General features: G+C 50.4%; 1 protein-coding gene across 1 annotated transcript; it reads right to left on the reverse strand.

The window, feature by feature from the left end:
• Positions 1-7,531: 7,531 nt before the first annotated feature.
• Positions 7,532-20,431, reverse strand: ssr2 (signal sequence receptor, beta). Its single transcript, XM_087985194.1, has 6 exons — positions 20,241-20,431; positions 17,902-18,059; positions 17,079-17,177; positions 14,861-14,969; positions 11,669-11,746; positions 7,532-9,175 (listed from the first exon to the last, which is right to left on the reverse strand). Exons 1-6 carry the CDS (start codon positions 20,418-20,420, stop codon positions 9,065-9,067), a joined length of 735 nt encoding a protein of 244 aa, XP_087841320.1. The 5' UTR covers positions 20,421-20,431; the 3' UTR covers positions 7,532-9,064.
• Between the last annotated feature and the right edge of the window lie 92 nt (positions 20,432-20,523).

Raw genomic sequence — 20,523 nt, forward strand, 5'->3', positions numbered from 1 at the left:
CAAGGAAGTGTACCGACAACTGAACAACCGGGAACACTACAGGCAACTACCAGCTGATCTGACCAAAGAGCACACCCGTGAACGAAACACATTGATCAGGACTTTGGATCCAGTCCTTCAGAGTTCCCTACGCGCTCTCGTGCCACGTACTTCTCATGTAGGCGACTTCTACTGCCTTCCAAAGCCAACACACCAGGACGTCCCATCGTATCAGGCAATGGGACCCTGTGTTAGAACCTCTCTGGCTCTGTCGAAGACATCTTGAAACCCATTGTACAGGGGATCCCCAACTTCTGTCGCGACACGACAGATTTCTTACAGAAACTCAGCACCCACGGACCAGTCGAACCGGGAACGTTCCTCGTCAGGGTGGATGTTTCCGCACTCTACACCAGCATCCCCCACAATGACGGCATCGCGGCAACAGCCTCCGCACTCAACACCAACAACTGCCAGTCTCCAGACACCATCCTACAACTCATCCGTTTTATCCTCGATCACAACGTCTTCACCTTCGACAATCAGTTCTTCATCCAGACACACGGAACAGCCTTGGGGACCAAATTTGCACCTAACATGCCATCATCTTCATGCACAGGTTTGAACAAGACTTCTTCTCTATGCAGGACCACCAACCAACATTATACACCAGGTACAATGATGACATTTTCTTCCTCTGGACCCATGGCGAGGGGGTCACTGATAAAACGACAGTGATATTAACAAGTTTCATCCCACCATCAAACTCACCATGGACCACTCTCTACTATCTGTCTCATTCATAGACACATGCATCACCATCAAGGATGGACACCTCAGCACCACACTCTACCGCAAACCCACAGACAACCTCACAATGCTACACTTCTCCAGCTTCCACCCAAAACATATTAAAAAGGCTGAGAAGTGGCAGATGGAGTTTAATTCAGATAAATGCGAGGTGCTGCATTTTGGGACAGCAAATCTTAGCAGGACTTATCCACTTAATGGTAAGGTCCTGGGGAATGTTGCTGAACAAAGAGACCTTGGAGTGCAGGTTCATAGCTCCTTGAAAGTGGAGTCACAGGTAGATAGGATAGTGAAGGCAGCGTTTGGTATGCTTTCCTTTATTGGTCAGAGTATTGAGTTGGGAGGTCATGTTGCGGCTGTACAGGACATTGGTTAGGCCACTGTTGGAATATTGCATGCAATTCTGGTCTCCTTCCTATCGGAAAGATGTTGTGAAACTTGAAAGGGTTCGAAAAGATTTACAAGGATGTTGCCGGGGTTGGAGGATCTGAGCTACAGGGAGAGGCTGAACAGACTGGGGCTGTTTTCCCTGGAGCGTCGGAGGCTGAGGGCTGACCTTATAGAGGTTTATAAAATCATGAGGGATATGGATAGGATAAATAGACAAGGTCATTTCCCTGGGGTCGGGGAGTCCAGAAGTAGAGGGCATAGGTTTAGGGTGAGAGGGGAAAGATATAAAAGAGACATACGGGGCAATGTTTTCACACAGAGGGTGGTATGGGTATGGAATGAGCTGCCAGAGGAAGTGGTGGAGGCTGGTACAATTACAACATTTAAGAGGCATTTGGATGTGTATATAAATAGGAAGGGTTTGGAGGGATATGGGCCGGGTGCTGGCGGGTGGGACTAGATTGGATTGGGATATCTGGTCGGCATGGACGGGTTGGACCTAAGGGTCTGTTTCCATGCTGTGCATCTCTATGACTCTAAAACAGCCATCCCCTATGGACAAGCCCTACCCGTACACCAGATCTGCTCAGATGAGGAGGAACGTGACGGGCACCTGGAAGTACTCAGGGATGCCCTCATAAGAACGGGGTACGATGCTCAACTCATTGACCGCCAGTTCCAACGTGCCACAGCAAGGAACCGTAATGACCTCCTCAGGAGACAGACACGTGCTGCAACCGACAGGGTACCCTTTGTTGTTCAGTATTTCCCAGCTGAAAAATTACGCCATGTTCTTCGGGACCTGTAACACGTTATCAATGAGGATGAGCACCTCGCCAAGACCTTCCCCACACCTCCAATTCTCATCTTCAAACAGCCACCAAACCTCAAACAGATCATTGTTCGTAGCAAACTGCCTGCTTTCAGGACAACTCCATACAACCCTGTCACAGTAGGCACTGCAAGACGTGTCAGAATGTGGACATGGATACCACCATTACACGTGGGGACACCTCCCACCATGTACGTGGCAGGTAGTCATGTGACTCAGCCAACATTGTCTATCTTATACGTTAGAGGCAGGGATGCCCAGAGGCATGGTACATTGGGGAAACCGAGCAAAGGCTATGACAATGGAAGAATGGGCACCGCACAACAATCAACCGACAGGAGGGTTCCCTCCCAGTTGGGGAACACTTCAGTGGTCCAGGACATTTGACCTCAGACCTTCGGGTGACCATCCTACAAGGCAGACTTCGGGACAGGCAGCAGCGAAAAGTGGCCGAGCAGAGGCTGATAGCTAAGTTCCATACCCACAGGGAGGGCCTCAACCGGGACCTTGGGTTCATGTCACATTACAGGTGACCACCATTGCACTATACACATACACAGACACTCCAACACACACACTCCCTCCCACATGCCTCCTATCACAGACTTAGACCCTTCACACTCACACACATATACACTCTCTCTCAGACACTCACAACCCCCTACCCCAGAGACATACAAACCCACATATACGTTTGTGGGGTGAATTTGTACTTGCAGAGTTACATTGTACTCTGCTCAAAAACTGCAAGAATCCAAGTAAGACTCTGTTAATTCATTTTTTTTAGATTAGAATCAGTCTAAACGTTATGGCACAGACAGGGGGCTAACACCTTCAACATCTTCTCTGGGCTGATACCAATTGTTAAGAGTTAACCTGAGAATGTAAATTTTAAAACAAAGTTTTGTGATTTACATATTAAAGTAGCGAAACTGACATAGTCATTCTAACAGATGAGAAACTTAACAAACAATCGAGGTATTTTCCAATGTATAATTTCAGTTACATCACACTGTAAACTTTTGCTATAAATTGTGTCTTACAATTATGTACTCCACAACCACCTGATGAAAGAGCAGTGCTCCGAAAGCTAGTGCTTCCAATTAAACCTGTTGGACTATAAACTGGTGTTGTGTGATTTTTAACTTTGTACAGCCCAGTCCAACACCGGCACCTCCAAATCATGACGACTATCGACACTATTAACTGCCGACTTAAAGTGGAATATCGACACAGACATCAAGTTTGAATGCAAGCAGGAAAGATCCCGAAAGGATTACGGATCGCGAACCCGCTCAAGTCGACCTACAACACAGACTACGCAGAGAAACATTGCCACCGCACCTCGCGCAAACTCCTCAATCACCTCGTGCGCTGACTCTACAGCAGGTGCCGCAACCTGGAAATTCAGATGGAGTCCACACTCTCGGCCTGCGCTCAGGAGACAGCAGTACGATTGCGGGACATTGCCAAGCAGACAAAGTGACAAAACTACAGCACGTACATGCAAACCAACTGGAGAAACTTGGCATTCTCACCCAGTAGTAGCGAAGCCCCACCCTGGCACCACAGTGGATAACATTATCACTGTGGGGAAGTCGAATGTCAACTTATCGGACCACACCAGAAGAGATTGAAGTTGTGAGCAGGGGGTCTCAATTTTTGCCCCACCACTAAAATGGACTCCTTGGTTCTTGCAGCAGACACGGAGGAGTTCATCAGACGAATGAGACTGCGGGAATTCTTTCAAGGTGCCAGCAGGGATCCCAATGAGCCCACTGATGAACTGGAACAGTCATCACAGGGATCTGTAGACCAAAGAAGGTGTCAACTTGGAGCCCACCGGAGGGCCGCTGCCCTGGGCTTGCCATGTATTCTCAAACCGCCAGGAAATATACAAATGCCAGATTCGTCAGTGAGAGGGAGAGCAGAACATCACCCGTTCACAACGCAATACCATCCAGGCTCTCAAAATCAATCACTACGTTGTCATCAAACCAGCAGGTAAAGGAGGAGCCGTTGTCATTCAGAACAGAACAGATTACTGCAAGGAAGTGTACCGACAACTGAACAACCGGGAACACTACAGGCAACTACCAGCTGATCCGACCAAAGAGCACACCCGTGAACGAAACACATTGATCAGGACTTTGGATCCAGTCCTTCAGAGTTCCCTACGCGCTCTCGTGCCACGTACTTCTCATGTAGGCGACTTCTACTGCCTTCCAAAGCCAACACACCAGGACGTCCCATCGTATCAGGCAATGGGACCCTGTGTTAGAACCTCTCTGGCTAAGTCGAAGACATCTTGAAACCCATTGTACAGGGGATCCCCAACTTCTGTCGCGACACGACAGATTTCTTACAGAAACTCAGCACCCACGGACGAGTCGAACCGGGAACGTTCCTCGTCAGGGTGGATGTTTCCGCACTCTACACCAGCATCCCCCACAATGACGGCATCGCGGCAACAGCCTCAGTACTCAACACCAACGACTGCCAGTCTCCAGACACCATCCTACAACTCATCCGCCTTATCCTCGATCACAACGTCTTCACCTTCGACAATCAGTTCTTCATCCAGACACACGGAACAGCCTTGGGGACCAAATTTGCACCTAACATGCCATCATCTTCATGCACAGGTTCGATCAAGATTTCTTCTCTATGCAGGACCAGCAACCAACATTATACACCAGGTACATTGACGACATTTTCTTCCTCTGGACCCATGGCGAGGGGGTCACTGATAAAACGACAGTGATATTAACAAGTTTCATCCCACCATCAAACTCACCATGGACCACTCTCTACTATCTGTCTCATTCATAGACACATGCATCACCATCAAGGATGGATACCTCAGCACCACACTCTACCGCAAACCCACAGACAACCTCACAATGCTACACTTCTCCAGCTTCCACCCAAAACATATTAAAAAGGCTGAGAAGTAGCAGATGGAGTTTAATTCAGATAAGTGCGAGGTGCTGCATTTTGGGACAGCAAATCTTAGCAGGACTTATACACTTAATGGTAAGGTCCTAGGGAATGTTGCTGAACAAAGAGACCTTGGAGTGCAGGTTCATAGCTCCTTGAAAGTGGAGTCGCAGGTAGATAGGATAGTGAAGGCAGCGTTTGGTATGCTTTCCTTTATTGGTCAGAGTATTGAGTTGGGAGGTCATGTTGCGGCTGTACAGGACATTGGTTAGGCCACTGTTGGAATATTGCATGCAATTCTGGTCTCCTTCCTATCGGAAAGATGTTGTGAAACTTGAAAGGGTTCGAAAAGATTTACAAGGATGTTGCCGGGGTTGGAGGATCTGAGCTACAGGGAGAGGCTGAACAGACTGGGGCTGTTTTCCCTGGAGCGTCGGAGGCTGAGGGCTGACCTTATAGAGGTTTATAAAATCATGAGGGATATGGATAGGATAAATAGACAAGGTCATTTCCCTGGGGTCGGGGAGTCCAGAAGTAGAGGGCATAGGTTTAGGGTGAGAGGGGAAAGATATAAAAGAGACATACGGGGCAATGTTTTCACACAGAGGGTGGTATGGGTATGGAATGAGCTGCCAGAGGAAGTGGTGGAGGCTGGTACAATTACAACATTTAAGAGGCATTTGGATGTGTATATAAATAGGAAGGGTTTGGAGGGATATGGGCCGGGTGCTGGCGGGTGGGACTAGATTGGATTGGGATATCTGGTCGGCATGGACGGGTTGGACCTAAGGGTCTGTTTCCATGCTGTGCATCTCTATGACTCTAAAACAGCCATCCCCTATGGACAAGCCCTACACGTACACCAGATCTGCTCAGATGAGGAGGAACGTGACGGGCACCTGGAAGTACTCAGGGATGCCCTCATAAGAACGGGGTACGATGCTCAACTCATTGACCGCCAGTTCCAACGTGCCACAGCAAGGAACCGTAATGACCTCCTCAGGAGACAGACACGTGCTGCAACCGACAGGGTACCCTTTGTTGTTCAGTATTTCCCAGCTGAAAAATTACGCCATGTTCTTCGGGACCTGTAACACGTTATCAATGAGGATGAGCACCTCGCCAAGACCTTCCCCACACCTCCAATTCTCATCTTCAACAGCCACCAAACCTCAAACAGATCATTGTTCGTAGCAAACTGCCTCCTTTCAGGACAACTCCATACAACCCTGTCACAGTAGGCACTGCAAGACGTGTCAGAATGTGGACATGGATACCACCATTACACGTGGGGACACCTCCCACCATGTACGTGGCAGGTAGTCATGTGACTCAGCCAACATTGTCTATCTTATACGTTAGAGGCAGGGATGCCCGGAGGCATGGTACATTGGGGAAACCGAGCAAAGGCTATGACAATGGAAGAATGGGCACCGCACAATAATCAACCGACAGGAGGGTTCCCTCCCAGTTGGGGAACACTTCAGTGGTCCAGGACATTTGACCTCAGACCTTCGGGTGACCATCCTACAAGGCAGACTTCGGGACAGGCAGCAGCGAAAAGTGGCCGAGCAGAGGCTGATAGCTAAGTTCCATACCCACAGGGAGGGCCTCAACCGGGACCTTGGGTTCATGTCACATTACAGGTGACCACCATTGCACTATACACACACACACAGACACTCCGACACACACACTCCCTCCCACATGCCTCCTATCACAGACTTAGACCCTTCACACTCACACACATATACACTCTCTCTCAGACACTCACAACCCCCTACCCCAGAGACATACAAACCCACATATACGTTTGTGGGGTGAATTTGTACTTGCAGAGTTACATTGTACTCTGCTCAAAAACTGCAAGAATCCAAGTAAGACTCTGTTAATTCATTTTTTTTAGATTAGAATCAGTCTAAACGTTATGGCACAGACAGGGGGCTAACACCTTCAACATCTTCTCTGGGCTGATACCAATTGTTAGAGTTAACCTGAGAATGTAAATTTTAAAACAAAGTTTTGTGATTTACATATTAAAGTAGCGAAACTGACATGGTCATTCTAACAGATGAGAAACTTAACAAACAATCGAGGTATTTTCCAATGTATAATTTCAGTTACATCACACTGTAAACCTTTGCTATAAATTGTGTCTTACAATTATGTACTCCACAACCACCTGATGAAGGAGCAGCGCTCCGAAAGCTAGTGCTTCCAATTAAACCTGTTGGACTATAACCTTGTGTTGTGTGATTTTTAACTCCATCACGGCTGCATTTCCACCTGGCAACATCCTGGTAAATCTATTCTGTCTGGTGCATCGGCATCATTTCTGTCATGGAACTGCCTACTCTGCTAAAGATGTGGACGTTTTCAGTATAACCTCCCTGTATTTTGCTTTCCCCCTTTCCATTTAGCGACCTGCAGAACCCACACTCAAGGTCATGACCTTTGATCCCCTCAAACCTTTTCTGACGAAAGTTGGTCAACACTCTTCCTTGTCTCCAGAGACTGCTGTGTTTCCAACAGTCAGGGCAGACTTCCAGCTTTTGGGAAAGGATTTTCAAAACAAGGCCGTTTCAGTTTCAGGTTTTGTTTATTAAAAATAAACCCTTCTCTCCACGTGTAAAAGTCCGTACAAACCTGTCGCACTAATAGGGCGGTGGAGGGGCACAATGATTTAACAACCGAGAAATTACCGATCAGCTTCTAGCAACGGATAAGACCAAGTGATCTGTTGCTCTCCAATCCCCCCTCATTGTTCAGGAAGACTCTCTTATTTTTTACAAATGGTCATTTAGTGGAACATAACTAGGGGTACTGGCGCAACATAACGTGATGCGCTGGTCAAGCTTTTCGTCTTGCACTCATCAGGACAGATGCAAGAATGCCAGAACTCAAAGGGAACAACAATTTATACTGATTGAAAAACAGTGAGCCTCCTGTTGCTCCCTTTGTAACGTGTTATTCTTGCAATTCTGTCCTGATGAAATTGAGAAGGCTGCGAGAGAATTAGCGCCGTCTAAATTGACCCCTTTGAGATTTTGACATTCTTGCAATTCTGTCCTGATGAGCTACAACAATGCCAAATTTCAAAGGGGACAACAATTTACATGGCGCTAATTCTCTCTTGCAGGACAGGACAGAATTGCAATATAAACTGTTGGTCCCCTGAGATTTAGCATTGTTGCACTGGTCCTGATGATGAGGACCTCTACTATTCCAGCAACATTTAAAATCCTCGTTTATTTTTTCAAAAGAAAAGGACACCTTCAGATTTGAAATCGAAAGGAAAAACACAAGTCGTAGTTAAGACTGGGGGGGGGGGGGGGATGGCAGCCAAATAACAAAGCAAAGCCCAGTCCCGAGTCCGGACAAATGATTTCTCCAGTCACCTGAAAGCAGGACAGGACGGTGCTAGGAGGATGAAGGAAGGAGGGGAGGGGGAGCAGCAGGAATGGGATGTGTGCCACAGAATAAGAGGTCAACCTTTCGCAAAGACTGAAGGAGGATGCACATCTGTGAGCAGGTTCGAGAACGGCCATCGGAACCTTGGTTGAACATCTCAGGGAAAGACCCTCGGTTGTTTTTGAACCGTATCAACAGCTGGATGGCAGAGCTAAGAGCGAAAAGAAATGAGTTGCAATCTGCTGTAGATTTACAACAAAGGAAGCCTTGGGAGGTCGAGATGGGGGATCTCTGCAAGTGTGGATACAAAGCTGGGAGACACCAGCCTAAGGCGCCACAGCCCCGCCAGTGATGGGAGGCCGTAATTGCAGCGTGATACGTTGACACTGGTAATTCCCTGTTGAGATCGAGAGGTCTATGAATACCAACAGAAGGTACAAAGGCGGGGGGGGGGGAGTGGGGGAGCAATCACTTTAGGATCGAGCACAAGCAGATTATGGAAGGGCCAAGGCTCAGACGACCGGGCTGGTCAGGCGGGGACACCAATTTAAATTACAATCTGTAGCATAAATTAATTAACAACACCCCCCCACCCCCCCCCCACAAAGCCAGGTGGTTGGTGGTGGATTGAAATCATCGTGGTCCCAGTGACCGAGGAGGAGGGGAGAGAGATGACGCTTTCCTGATTGCCATGCCTGAAGCTCAGTTCTTTTTCGTTTTGGCCGTGTCGTATTTCCGCTTGCTCGAGTACCACAGCAACAGGGGAATTCCGATGGAAGGCAGGGTCATGACTCCAAAGGCTGCCCAGTCCAACTGCCGGAACAACACAAGGGGACACTTCAATGGCGGAATCCAGGAATAAAACACTACGGTGTGTTGTTTGTGCCCCTGCCCGAAGGTCGTGGAATGCCTACAGTGTGAAAGCAGGCCATTCAACCCATCGAGTCTGCACTAACCCTTTGAAAAGTATCCCTCCCCTATACTATCCCTTTCACTCTGCATTTCCCAATGCCTAGCCCACCTAGCCCACACGTCCGTGGGCACTACGGGACAATTTAGCATGGCCAATCCACCCTAACCTGCACATCCCTGGGCACTATGGGACAATTTAGCATGGCCAATCCACCCTAACCTGCACATCCCTGGGCACTATGGAATAATTTAGCATGGCCAATCCACCCTTACCTGTACATCCCTGGGGCACGACAAGACAATTTAGCATGGCCAATCCACCCTAACCTGTACATCCCTGGGGCACGACGAGACAATTTAGCATGGCCAATCCACCCTAACCTGCACATCCCTGACACTATGGGACAATTTAACATGGCCAATCCACTCTAACCTGCACATCCCTGACACTACAGGACAATTTAGCATGGCCAATCCACCCTAACCTACACATCCCTGGGCACTACGGGACAATTTAGCACGGCCAATCCACCCTAACCTGCACATCCCTGGGCACTAGGGGACAATTTAGCATGGCCAATTCACCCTGACCTGCACATCCCTGGACACTAGGGGACAATTTAGCATGGCCAATCCACCCTAACCTGCATATTTTTGGATTGTGGGAGGAAATCAGAGCACCTGAAGGAAACCCACGCTGACACGGGATGGGGGTAGAATGTGCAAACTCCACACAGTCAGTTACCTGAGACTGGAATCGAACCCAGGTTCCTGGTGCTGTGAGGCAGCGTGCTAACTGCTGAGCCACCGTGCTGTCTACTTTATTCTCAAAGTTCCTTAGAACTCACCTTCTGTCTAGTTTAAACAACATTAAATCATAGCAAGACCGAAACACATTGTGGTGACTGGTCTGTGATCGAAGTCAGTGCTCTGGACCTAGATCCCACCTTTCAGAGTGTAAATCTCCCAAGTTCAGGAATTTTAAATGTTGTTTCTCCCCTCCCGAACAGAAACAGCAGAATCAGTTTGAAGGAGGAAGCAGAGATCAGACACTGGGGAAACTGCCCTGGTCTCTGATAATCCCCTAATCTCCTCAAATACCCTCTGGACAGAGCTTGGCATTTGAAAGGGTGTCTGCAGGACGGTCTCACCCCTGACAATATGGCATCCTCTCGGTTTGCAGCTGAGATTACAGGCTGCGGTGGGACCCTCTCATCTACAACCTCCCAACTCCGACTTGTGCACGGAAGAGAGAGATGAGAATGTGTCTGTGGAGAACATGGGAAAGAGGGAGAGAGAAAGAGAGAAGAGAATGAGAGCGACAGGCGGAGGGGATAGATTCGGGCGGGAGGGACACAGAGGGGAGAGGGAGAGAGAGAGAGAGACACAGAGGGGAGAGGGAGAGAGAGAGACACAGAGGGGAGAGGGAGAGAGACACAGAGGGGAGAGAGAGACACACAGAGGGGAGAGAGAGACACACACAGAGGGGAGAGAGAGACACACACAGAGGGGAGAGAGAGACACACACACACAGAGGGGAGACAGAGAGACACACACACAGAAGGGAGAGAGTGAGACACACACAGAAGGGAGAGAGTGAGAGACACATACACAGGAGAGAGTGAGAGACACACACAGAAGGGAGAGAGTGAGAGAGAGAGAGACACACACACAGAAGGGAGAGACTGAGACACATACACAGAAGGGAGAGAGTGAGACACACAGAAGGGAGAGTGTGAGAGAGACAGACACACACAGAGGGGGGAGAGAGAGAGAGAGAGAGAGACACACAGAGGGGGGAGAGAGAGAGAGACACACACAGAGGGGGGAGAGAGAGAGAGACACACACACAGAAGGGAGAGAGTGAGACACACACACAGAAGGGAGACAGTGAGAGACACACACAGAAGGGAGAGACTGAGAGAGAGAGAGACACACACACACACAGAGGAGAGAGACACACACAGAAGGGAGACAGAGAGACAGGGAGGGGAGAGAGGCAGAGGAGAGAGAGAGAGAGAGAGACACACACACTGATAGGAGAGAGATACAGAGGGGGGAAGAGACAGACTTACAGAAAGGAGAGACAGAGACGGAAAGAGAGAGATGGAGAGAGGAGAGAGAGATGGAGAGAGGAGAGAGAGAGGAGGGAAGAGAGAAAAGAGACAAAGAGGATGGGGGGGTGAATGGGAGGGAGAGAGAGAGAAGTAGAGAGAGAGAAAGAAGAATGAGTGTGGTGGGGTTAATAAAAGAGGGGAGAGGGGGAAGGAGTAAGGAGGAGAGAGGGAGGGGGGAGGTATAGGGAGAGGGAGAACCCACCTCCGCGTGCAACAAAGTTTGACCACATCCAAGAGGTGGGGGAGGGGAGGACTAATGAGAAAGGCAGATACTCACGTAATGGGGGGAGAACCGCCGATCAAATTCTCTCTGAGCCAGGATTCCGCCCTGTCCTGGTGCACTCGAGTAACCCACCTTGGAAAGTGAAAACACACAAAGCCTGGTCAACTGTGGCTGCCTCCCTGGGAACATGCCACGAGCAGACATGAGGCATTCGCTGGTGGGAGTTTCCAGACACACGCTTGACCAGCAGAGGGATGAAACTAACAGAGACCATTCTGCCCTTTCGAGCAGAGGGTAGTTCCCGTGTGGAATGAACTACCAGAGGAAGTGGTGGATGGGCCCACGGTTACGACAATTAAAAAAAGAGATCTGTTTTGGTACGTGAAGGGTTTAGAGGGATATCGGCCACACACAAGCGAATGGGATGGGTTTAGTTTGGAATACCTGGTTAGCATGGACGGGTTGGGCCGAAGGGTCTGTTTCTGTGCTGTACAGGTTCCCCATGCGAGACTGATTAGCAAGGTTAGATCTCATGGAATACAGGGAGAACTAGCCATTTGGATACAGAACTGGCTCAAAGGTAGAAGACAGAGGGTGGTGTTGGAGGGTTGTTTTTCAGACTGGAGGTCTGTGACCAGTGGAGTGCCACAAGGATCAGTGCTGGGTCCTCTACTTTTTGTCATTTACACAAATGATTTGGAAGCGAGCATAAGAGGTACAGTTAGTAAGTTTGCAGATGACACCAAAATTGGAGGTGTAGTGGACAGCGAAGAGGGTTACCTCAGATTACAACAGGATCTGGACCAGATGGGCCAATGGGCTGAGAAGTGGCAGATGGAGTTTAATGCAGATAAATGCGAGGTGCTGCATTTTGGGAAAGCAAATCTTAGCAGGACTTATCCACTTAACAACCAATACCTAACAACCCAGATGGCCTCCTTCGTCAAAGACCACAATTTCCCCCCCGACGTGGTCGACGATGCCCTCCACCGCATCTCTTCCACTTCCTGCTCCTCCGCCCTTGAACCCCGCCCCTCCAATCGCCACCAGGACAGAACCCCACTGGTCCTCACCTACCACCGCACCAACCTCCGGATACATCATATCATCCGCCGTCATTTCCGCCACCTCCAAACAGACCCCACCACCAAGGATATATTTCCCTCCCCTCCCCTATCAGCGTTTCAGAGAGACCACTCACTCTGCGACTCCCTCATCAGATCCACACCCCCCCCACCAACCCCACCTCCACTCCCGGCACCTTCCCCTGCAACCGCAAGAAATGCAAAACTTGCACCCACACCTCCCCCCAAGGCATCCTACCATATCCGTCGCAAATTCACCTGCACCTCCACACACATCATTTACTGCATCCGCTGCGGCCTCCTCTATATTGGGGAGACAGGCCGCCTACTTGTGGAACATTTCAGGGAACACCCCTGGGACACCCGGACCAACCAACCCAACCGCCCCGTGGCTGAACACTTTAACTCCCCCTCCCACTCCGCCAAGAACATGCAAGTCTTTGGCCTCCTCCATCGCCAGACCATAGCAACACGACGCCTGGAGGAAGAGCGCCTCATCTTCCACCTAGGAACCTTCCAACCACAAGGAATGAATGCAGATTTCTCCAGCTTCCTCATTTCCCCTCCCCCCACCTTATCTCAGTCCCAACCCTCGGATTCAGCACCGCCTTCTTGACCTGCAATCTTCTTCTCGAGCTCTCCGCCCCCACCCCCTCTCCAGCCTATCACCCTCACCCTCACCTCCTTCCACCTATCGTGTTCCCAGCGCCCCTCCCCCCTACCCTTTATCTCAGCCCGCTTGGCACACCTTCCTCATTCCTGAAGAAGGGTTTATGCCCGAAACGTCGATTCTCCTGCTCCTCAGATGTTGGCTGGTCTGCTGTGTTTTTCCAACACCATATTTTTCAACTCTTATACACTTAATGGTAAGGTCCTAGGGAGTTTGCTGAACAAAGAGACCTTGGAGTGCAGGTTCATAGCTCCTTGAAAGTGGAGTCGCAGGTAGATAGGATAGTGAAGGCGGCGTTTGGTATGCTTTCCTTTATTGGTCAGAGTATTGAGTACAGGAGTTGGGAGGTCATGTTGCGGCTGTACAGGACATTGGTGAGGCCACTGTTGGAATATTGCATGCAATTCTGGTCTCCTTCCTATCGGAAAGATGTTGTGAAACTTGAAAGGGTTCAGAAAAGATTTACAAGGATGTTGCCAGGGTTGGAGGATCTGAGCTATAGGGAGAGGCTGAACAGGCTGGGGCTGTTTTCCCTGGAGTGTCAGAGGCTGAGGGGTGACCTTATAGAGGTTTACAAAATTATAGGGGCATGGATAGGATAAATAGACAAAGTCTTTTCCCTGTGATCGGGGAGTCCAGAATTAGAGGGCATAGGTTTAGGGTGAAAGGGGAAAGATATAAAAGAGACCTAAGGGGCAACTTTTTCACACAGAGGGTGGTACGTGTATGGAATGAGCTGCCAGAGGATGTGGTGGAGGCTGGTACAATTACAAAATTTAAGAGGCATTTGGATGGGTATATGAATAGGAAGGGTTTGGAGGGATCTGGGCCGGGTGCTGGGAGGTGGGACTAGATTGGATTGGGATATCTGGTCGGCAAGGACAGGTTGAACCGAAGGGTCTGTTTCTGTGCTGTACATCTCTATGACCTGACCTGCACATCTTTGGATTGTGGGAGGAAACCGGAGCACCCGGAGGAAACCCACACAGACACAGGGGAGAATGTGCAAACTCCACACTGACAGTTGCCCTAGGTGGGAATTGAATCCGGGTCCCTGGCGCCATGAGCCAGCAGTGCTAACCACTGAGCTGTCCCTCAGGATATCTGGTCGGCATGGACGGGTTGGACTGAAGGGTCTGTTTCTGTGCTGTACATCTCTATGACTCTAAATGGGACTAGATTAATTTAGGATATCTGGTCGGCATGGACGGGTTGGACCAAAGAGTCTGTTTCTGTGCTGTATGACTCCATGCCCATGATACAACCCCTGGACACAATTATCACAGGGGAGTAAAGAGAGGCCCCTTTCTGATTAGACTCGTTCCTAACGCCCTCCTGAATTTGGATGTATCCTCTTTAGTGGGCACAGTGCCAATCGCTCACCCTTGCCTGCCCCCGCACAGCGCAGAGTCCAGAACTGGTCCAGCCACCGTCTGGCTAACGGAACAGGGTCCCACTTGACTGTATGCAGCCACGGATTGCGACACTCACCACCACTTGCCCACCTTCCTGGGCGAGGTAGGAGATGGTTGCTGAGGTGAAGTTGAAGTAACCGGCTTTGAGGGGGCGGAGCACCACCGTGTGGGTGACGTTGCTGGCTCTGAGAGGGGTAGGGGGGAGGGAGTGGGTTAAGGAGACATACACACACGACAGTCAGAGAGAGAGACACACACGTGCGCGCACAGTCGTAATTAACAGCTCCAATAGCTTCAAATGTCTCCTTCCACACCATCCCAAAACGGGCTGTGGCCCATTAAGGTCTCATATGTGCACAGCAAGATCTCACAAGCAGGTGCTGATAGCCACCCAACCCCCCCCAGATCTTCTCAAACTGATGTCATTTGTGTGACAAATAGCAGCCCCCCCCCCCCCACCTCCTGTCACCTGTTCACCCAAACCCCACCCCTCCAAGACCGGGTGGGGGAGGGCGAATATGGGGGTTCTTGGCTTTAATATCACGTTTGAAAAACGACGGCGATGCTGAATATCGGCTCAAACCCCCGGCGGGGTCCTGAATGGGTCGGGCCGGGAGGAAAGAGCTTGAAAATGTGTTGCTGGAAAAGCGCAGCAGGTCAGGCAGCATCAAAGGAGCAGGGGAATCGACATTTCGGGCATAAGCCCTTCTTCAGGAAGGAAAAGGGGTGTAATTGGAGGCTTGCCAGACACAGAGCGGTGCTGGAGGGTCACTTTTCAGACTGGAGGCCTGTGACCAGCAGTGTTCCACAGGGATTGGTGCTGGGGGGGGGGGGGGAGGGGGTGTCCACTTTTGTTTGTCATTTATAGAGTCATACAGCACGAAAACAGACCCTTTGGTCCATCCAGTCCATAAACTAAACCAGTCCTGCTCCCAGCCATGTCCCTCCAAATCTTTCCTATTCATTTATCCATCCAGATGTCTTTTAAACGTCGTCATTGATGGTATGGTTGACAGTAAAGGGGGTTAACTAAGCTTACAAAGGGATCTTGATCAACTGGGCCAATGGGCTAAGGAGATGGAGATTAATTCGGATAAATACGAGGTATTGTACTTTGGTAAAACAAGCAAGGTCAGGACTTAAATAGACGAAAGTGAGATTAGAGTCGAGAGTGTGGTGCTGGAAAAGCACAGCAGGTCAGGCAGCATCAAAGGAGCAGGAGAATCGACGTTTCGGGCAAAAGCTCCTGATGAAGTGCTTTTGCCCGAAACATCGATTCTCCTGCTCTTTGGATGCTGCCTGACCTGCTGTGCTTATATAATTAAACATCAGGCCTTAGGTAGTGTTGTAGGACAGAAAGACCCAGGAGTTCAGGTTCATAATTGGATGTAAGTTTCCGCTCAGCGAGCAAACTTACACCCAAAACCTCAACCTGAGCTAGAAATCTTCTCAAAACTCGCTAAGGTACATAATTCTTTAAAGTTTACATCACATACAAATAAGAAGGCGTTTATCACGTTTGCCTTCATCGCTCAGACCCTTGAGTACAGGAGTTGGGGACGTCATCTTGGGGTTGTACAGGACATTGGCGAGGCCTCGTCTGGAGAACTGTGTCCAGTTCTGGTCGCCCTGTTACAGGAAGGAGATTATTAAACTGGAGAGGGTTCAGAAAGGGTTTACTAGGAAGTTGGCGGGAATGGTAGGTGTGAAATATAAGGAGAGGCTGGGAACTTTTCACTGGTGTGTGTTAGAAGGTTGAGGTTTGACCTTGTAGAGGTTTATAAAATCATAGATAAGGTGAATAGCAGGTGTCTTTTCCTTAGGGATTTCAAAATTAGGGGGGGGGGGGGGGACTCTTTTTTTTTAAAAGGGTACAGGAGAAAGATTTTATAAAAGAACAAGGGGCATTTATTCTCTTGCACAGAGAGTGGAATGAGCTTCCTGAGGAAGTGGTGGATGTGGGTACAGTGACAACATTTAAAAGACATTTGGGTAAGTTTGTGAATAGGAAAGGATTGGAGCGACCATGGGCCAGGAGCAGGCAGGTGGGCTGATGGACTGGTTAGACCAAAGGGTCTGTTTCCGTGCTGTACGACTCTAGAACCACAGAGCCAATGAGTGAGACCGGGGTATTTTCAACGGTTAAACATTCCTTTGTCAGAAATGTCACTAAGGGGAAAACAACCAGGGATAGGGCACTCAGGAAGAATTCTCCAACTCTTTCTCGAGAGAGAGTCCGGACACACGCCCGGATAGGACGGAGCACTCTACGGATTGATTTCAACAAAGGATACGGAGCGATCCGGTCCCATTTCACAGTCAACATTCCCGACACGATTCCAAAGTCCTCCGGTGGGAAAGAATCATCGCTGAGCTCCACCTCTAACGCAGCACTAAGGGGGAACAGATACATTCGATAGGATCAACCCAAAGGAATAACAGAAAACAAATACAGAAGACGAAAGCCCAACCTGCTTCCCCAGACCTCCAGAAAGTCCTTCAGCCACGTGGTCAATCGACACACCGCGACCCTGACCCAGGCAGTGAGCAGCAGTTGGAAGCTAAAGGCTCACATTTCCCCACTGCCTTTCTGAATGTCCCACTGGCACCACAGCAATGTTGTTTGTTTGAAATCTGGTCACCATAATGCACAGCAAGATCTCACAATCGGGGTCTGACCAATTAATATTGGGTAGGATTCCAGAGACAGTGCAGCGCTGACCCTCCAACAGTGCCCCCTCCATCAGCGCTGACCCTCCCACAGTGCCCGGTCCCTCAGTGCTGACCTTCCAACAGTGCCCACTCCCTCAGCGCTGACCCCTCCAATAGTGCCCGCAACCTCGGCGCTGACCCTCTGACAGTGCCCACTCTCTCAGCGCTGACTCTCCTGAAGTGTCTGCTCCCTCAGCACTAACCCTCCCACAGTGCCCGCTCCCTCAGTGCTGACTCTCCGACAGTGCCCACTCTCTCAGCGCTGACCCTCCCACAGTGCCCGCTCCCTCAGTGCTGAAACTCCAATAGTGCTCGCTCCCTCGGCACTGACCCTCCGACAGTGCCCGCTCCCTTGGCATTGACCCTCCCACAGTACCCGCTCCCTCAGTACCCACTCTCTTTTACCTGGTGCCAACACTGTAGATGTTGTATTGCAGAGTGAGGTCGCGACCCTCCACAGCGTATTTATTCAGGAGGGACTTGGAGGCCAAAAGCCTTGCACCTTCATCGCCACTGGCAGCTATGAAGAAGCCCAGACACACCCAGACCAGCAGCAACCTCATCTGTGGCATTTAAAAAGAAAATCAGAAATAAAAAGTCACACATAAGTCAGCAGGAAACCTCTCGATGCTAATGCGTAAGGTACACACACCAACCTTACCTTCCAGAACCCCCACAAATGTCCCATGTACCTGTCACCTCCGGTTTGGAGTTTTAGCATCCAGACTGCATTGTCTCTCCCCAGTGCCTGCCTTCAGGGGCAAAGGAAACCTTCGGGGTGGGGGTGGGGGTGGGTGGGGGGGCAGGTCTTAGAGCTTTGCGGGAGGTGGTGGCAGATCATTGAGACTGGGGGGGGGGGGTGTCAAGAGCATTGAGACTTGAGGGGGGTCAGATCATTGACGCTTGGGGGGAGGGGGAGTCAGATCATTGAGACTTGAAGGGGGGAGTCAGATCATTGAGACTTGAAGGGGGGGTCAGATCATTGAGGCTTGGGGGGGTCAGATTATTGAGACTTGAGGGGGGGTCAGATCATTGAGATTTGAAAGGGGGGTCAGAGCATTGAGAGTTGAAGGGGGGGTCAGATCATTGAGGCTGGGGGGGTCAGATTATTGAGACTTGAGGGGGGGTCAGATCATTGAGACTTGAAAGGGGGGTCAGAGCATTGAAAGTTGAAGGGGGGGTCAGATCATTGAGGCTTGGGGGGGTCAGATTATTGAGACTTGAGGGGGGGTCAGATCATTGAGACTTGAAAGGGGGGTCAGAGCATTGAGACTTGAGGGGAGGTCAGAGCATTGAGACTTGAGGGGGGGGTCAGAGCATTGAGACTTGAGGAGGGTCAGAGCATTGAGCCTTGGGGGGGTCAGAGCATTGAGACGTGAGGGGGTTCAGATCATTGAGACCTGAAGGAGGTCAGATCACTGAGACTTGAGGGGGGTCAGATCACTGAGACTTGGGGGTTCAGATCATTGAGACATGAGGGTGTCAGATTATTGAGACTTGAAGGAGGTCAGAGCATTGAGACTTGAGGGGTCAGAGCATTGAGACTTGAGGGGGGTCAGATCACTGAGACTTGAGGGGTCAGAGCATTGAGACTTGGGGGGTCAGAGCATTGATACTTGGGGGGTCAGAGCATTGAGACTTGAGGAGGGTCAGAGCATTGAGACTTGAGGAGGGTCAGAGCATTGAGACTTGAGGGGGGTCAGATCACTGAGACTTGGGGAGTCAGAGCATTGGGACTTGAGGAGGATCAGAGCATTGAGACTTGAGGGGGGTCAGATCACTGAGACTTGGGGAGTCAGAGCATTGGGACTTGAGGAGGGTCAGAGCATTGAGACTTGAGGAGGGTCAGAGCATTGAGACTTGAGGAGGGTCAGAGCATTGAGACTTGGGGAGTCAGAGCATTGAGACTTGAGGAGGGTCAGAGCATTGAGACTTGAGGGGGGTCAGATCACTGAGACTTGGGGAGTCAGAGCATTGGGACTTGGGGAGTCAGAGCATTGAGACTTGAGGAGGGTCAGAGCATTGAGACTTGAGGGGGGGTCAGGTCATTGAGCCTTGAAGGGGGGGTCAGAGCATTGAGACTTGAGAGGGGTCACAGCATTGAGACTTGAGGGGGGGGGGTCAGAGCATTGACACTTGAGAGGGGGTCAGGTCATTGAGCCTTGAAGGGGGGGTCAGAGCATCGAGACTTGAGGAGGTCATCATTGAGACTTGAAGGAGGTCAGATCACTGAGACTTGAAGGAGGTCAGATCACTGAGACTTGAGGGAGGTCAGATCACTGAGACTTGAGGGAGGTCAGATCACTGAGACTTGAGGGAGGTCAGATCACTGAGACTTGAGGGAGGTCAGATCACTGAGACTTGGGGGGTCAGATCATTGAGACGTGAGGGTGTCAGATCATTGAGACGTGAGGGGTCAGAGCATTGAGACTTGAGGGATCAGCGCATTGACACTTGGGGGGCGTCAGAGCATTGAGACTTGAGGGGGGTCAGATCATTGATGCTATAGGTATTGCCCCTGGTGGGGGTTGATATTAGCCCTTAATGGGGTAGATATGGCCCTTTGACCCCTGACCCTTCACCCCCATTCCACGCCACGTTATATATCGCCATGGCTTTCCAGAGAACTGGTTTAAAAAGAGAAATCCACTACTCCCCCTCCCCACAACGGCCAGATCAGGTCGGGGGGGCATTGGGAATAAGGGAATCATTTGAACCACCAGCAGCCACACTCCCTCTCTTACCTCTTCAACTCCGCAGTCAGGCGACTGAGACCGCGCATGCGCTCGCCCACCCCTTCCCTGGCCGAGCTCAGCTGCGGCGCGCGGTGCCCTTCGGGGGCTGTAGTTCCGCCGGGCCCAGTATTTCCGTTGTTCGAATGCAATGGGAGCGCAGCAGGAAGGACTACATTCCCCGACATGCATCAGGCGTGGCCGGTCAGGTGTGGCGCGGGACGGCCAATTGGGAGGCGCCACACGCTGCCACTCGTAGGAGGAGGTGGGCGGAGTGACGCCACAAAGAGGGGCG

Source organism: Chiloscyllium plagiosum, unplaced genomic scaffold (assembly GCF_037043375.1).
Source record: "Chiloscyllium plagiosum isolate Xiang-an unplaced genomic scaffold, Cpla_swu_hap1 HiC_scaffold_50, whole genome shotgun sequence".
In the NCBI taxonomy this organism is placed as follows: domain Eukaryota; kingdom Metazoa; phylum Chordata; class Chondrichthyes; order Orectolobiformes; family Hemiscylliidae; genus Chiloscyllium; species Chiloscyllium plagiosum.

Coding starts and splice junctions, on each gene's coding strand:
- ssr2 (XM_087985194.1), bottom strand. CDS start 20,420: ATGCATGTCGGGGAATGTAGTCCTTCCTGCTGCGCTCCCATTGCATTC. Junction 14,970..17,078: donor AAATGGGACCGGATCGCTCC/GTATCCTTTGTT, acceptor TACCCCTCTCAG/AGCCAGCAACGTCACCCACA. Junction 9,176..11,668: donor GGCGGTTCTCCCCCCATTAC/GTGAGTATCTGC, acceptor TTGTTCCGGCAG/TTGGACTGGGCAGCCTTTGG.